Source organism: Coptis chinensis, chromosome 7 (genome assembly GCF_015680905.1).
Source record: "Coptis chinensis isolate HL-2020 chromosome 7, ASM1568090v1, whole genome shotgun sequence".
NCBI classification, from domain to species: Eukaryota; Viridiplantae; Streptophyta; class Magnoliopsida; order Ranunculales; family Ranunculaceae; genus Coptis; species Coptis chinensis.
This window is the reverse complement of record NC_141462.1, coordinates 47,803,043-47,805,575: the sequence shown is the minus strand read 5'-3', so window position 1 is coordinate 47,805,575 and position 2,533 is coordinate 47,803,043. Positions and strand designations below refer to the sequence as shown.

Here is a 2,533-nt window from a genome sequence, read left to right as displayed (position 1 = left end):
AATAAAAACTTACCTCCTATCGAGCATTTAGGCGTTGTCAACCTCTTCTATAAAGAAATGAGGTTCCTTCGCATCCTACCACGCCATGATGATTTGCCAGGCTTCACGCCATTTATCATCTACGATCGCTAACCTATTAAGCGCCACTTGGTCGGATGGGGTGTAGGGGGCAACCCAATAAGTTTGTAGCCTCCACCCTGGCCAAGTCATTGGACGGAAAGAACAAATAATGCAGTTGGTGGGTCTCACAATGTCAACCCCAACCCAATCCGTGAAACGGGCACAAAATGCAGGAAAGAAACATAGTATGATTCGACAAACTAAGAGGTTGTCTTTTCAAGGGAGAATCACTCTGATAAAATCTGTTCTTTGTAGCATACCAGTCTACAACATGTCCATCTACAAATGGCCAATGTCCGCGGGTCAAAGAAAGTTTGAAACTATTATGAAAAACTTTCTATGGTGGGGAGATCCTACTATAAGAAAAGGTGTGGTAAAGTTTGGGAAAGAGTGTGCAAGCCCGCTTGTGAAGGTGGACTTGGGATTAGAAGGCTCAAACATGTGAACAACTTCTTTGTCTTGATGAAAATGGCTTGGGAAATTCTAAATGGTGAAACTATTTTTGCTTTGTTCATGAAAGCAAAATATTTCAACCCAGATGGAGAGATTATTAAATCACACAAGCCAACCTCTATATGGCCTGGGATCATGAAAGCTCTCGAGGAAGTTAAACATAGAACTCAATGGGTGATAGCCAATGGGGAAAAGGTAGACATATGGAGGGATAATTGGTTAGGGACTCAGTCCCTCAAACACATGCTCAACGTCAGTACAATGGATCTGAAGGGATGTAGAGCTCGGGTATGTGACCTGCTTGAAGGGGATAGTTGGTGTATTCCTGATGTGCTGCAAGGAAAAGCCCATCATCTATCCTTAAGTGTAGTTCTGCCTTCGAAGAATATGCTATCTGGTGCCCTGATTTGAAGGGCAACTTTTCGACGAGGTCAGCATATAAAGAGATTAGAAAAAGAAAGCCGGTGGTTGAATGGATGACAAATATATGGAGGAGTTCGATCCACCCTCGGGTATCAGCTTTGGCGTGGAAGATTATACAAAGAGGGTGCCAACCGATGACAGAGTATAGAAGAAAGGCATCTATCTACCCTCTTGTTGTAGATTGTGTGAAAACAATGTTGAATCCAACCACCACCTGTTCTGGCAGTGCGAGTTCACTCAGAGGCTTTGGAGATGGCTAATCTGAGGTTTTAAAATCAACACTGACATTAATAGCTTCCAAGACACAATGAAGATCAACAAGAATTGGAGCCCTCTGCTTTGGGATCTGTGGAAATCGAGTGTTGTATCATGCCTGGTGAGCATTTGGAAGGAAAGGAATAAGGTGTACTTTGAAGACAATAAGCCAAAGCTCTGGGCGTGCAAGTACTACGTGAGATTGCAGCTCATGACCACTGGTAAACTCTCGAAGGGTCTTTGTTTCAATAACCCATCGAGTTTGACATTCTCAGATTCGGAATATTGGTATAAGAATGAAAAAAGCGCCCGCAGTTAAACAATGTACATGGATTCCACCGAACCCGACATAGTGAAGCTTAACACCGGCGGTTCGGCAATGGGAAATCCCGGACCTTCCGGGATTGGCATATCTTTTCGAAAGAGTATGGGTCAATTCCTGCTCACCCTCGGCATGAATATTGGGTTGGGTGATAACTACTGAGCTCGGTGTATGGCTATCCTTATCGGAGTTGAGGCTGCAATCACTAAAGGATGGCTGAAGTTGTGGATTGAAACCGATTCGAAGCGCTACGGAGGCGTTTGAAACTGGGAATGTCCCATGGATGATGCAACCACGGTGGTTAACATGTCTGAGAGGTTGACTAGATGGACAATCTCTTCTATATGGAGGGAAGGCAATACCACCACGGACTTGTTGGCTAAACGAGAAATAACAATAGTTTGAAGGAGAAGTGAACACCACGATTGGGCGACCAAAGTCATTTCGCGTAAATGGGAAGCCCCATTTCAAAGATTTTATAGATTTGTGTGAGAGTTTGCTTCAACATACTTGTCTAGGATTACAGGCATGTTTTGGAGAGTCCTGAAATAGGGGGACAGCATGTTGCCCACCCTATACCATAATCCTTTTGTATTTCCATTAAAGTTATAATATATTTGACTTACCAAGAAAAAAAAAAAAAAAAAACAAGCTAAGAAAGTCATAAGAAGATACTTATGCCTCATACTTTGGGCTCATGCTAAACTAGACATTAATGTCTTGGGAAGGTCATATAACAGACATCCCTCAGCTAAAGCAAGGAAAACGTCGCAAGTGGCGTCATTCACAGAAGAAAAACGTCACTCCCCTAATATGTTTAGCATGATAAATAACATCACCATGCCCACGTTAAGGGACAAGCTACCAAAGGCTACGTTGTATGTCCCTTGGTCCTCTACACGGAAAATTCCGGCCCCATAAGTCTCATGCAAAAGCTCATAGTTGTAGGCAGAGAAATTA

The 2,533-nt window shown here is 43.1% G+C and overlaps 1 protein-coding gene across 1 annotated transcript; it reads left to right on the top strand.

Annotated features, from left to right (window-relative positions):
- The first annotated feature begins 588 nt into the window (after positions 1 to 588).
- LOC147487750 (uncharacterized) lies at positions 589 to 984 on the top strand. The gene has a single exon (XM_086574126.1). The coding sequence runs from the start codon at positions 589 to 591 to the stop codon at positions 982 to 984; it is 396 nt and encodes a 131-aa protein (XP_086430252.1).
- The last annotated feature ends 1,549 nt before the right edge of the window (positions 985 to 2,533 follow it).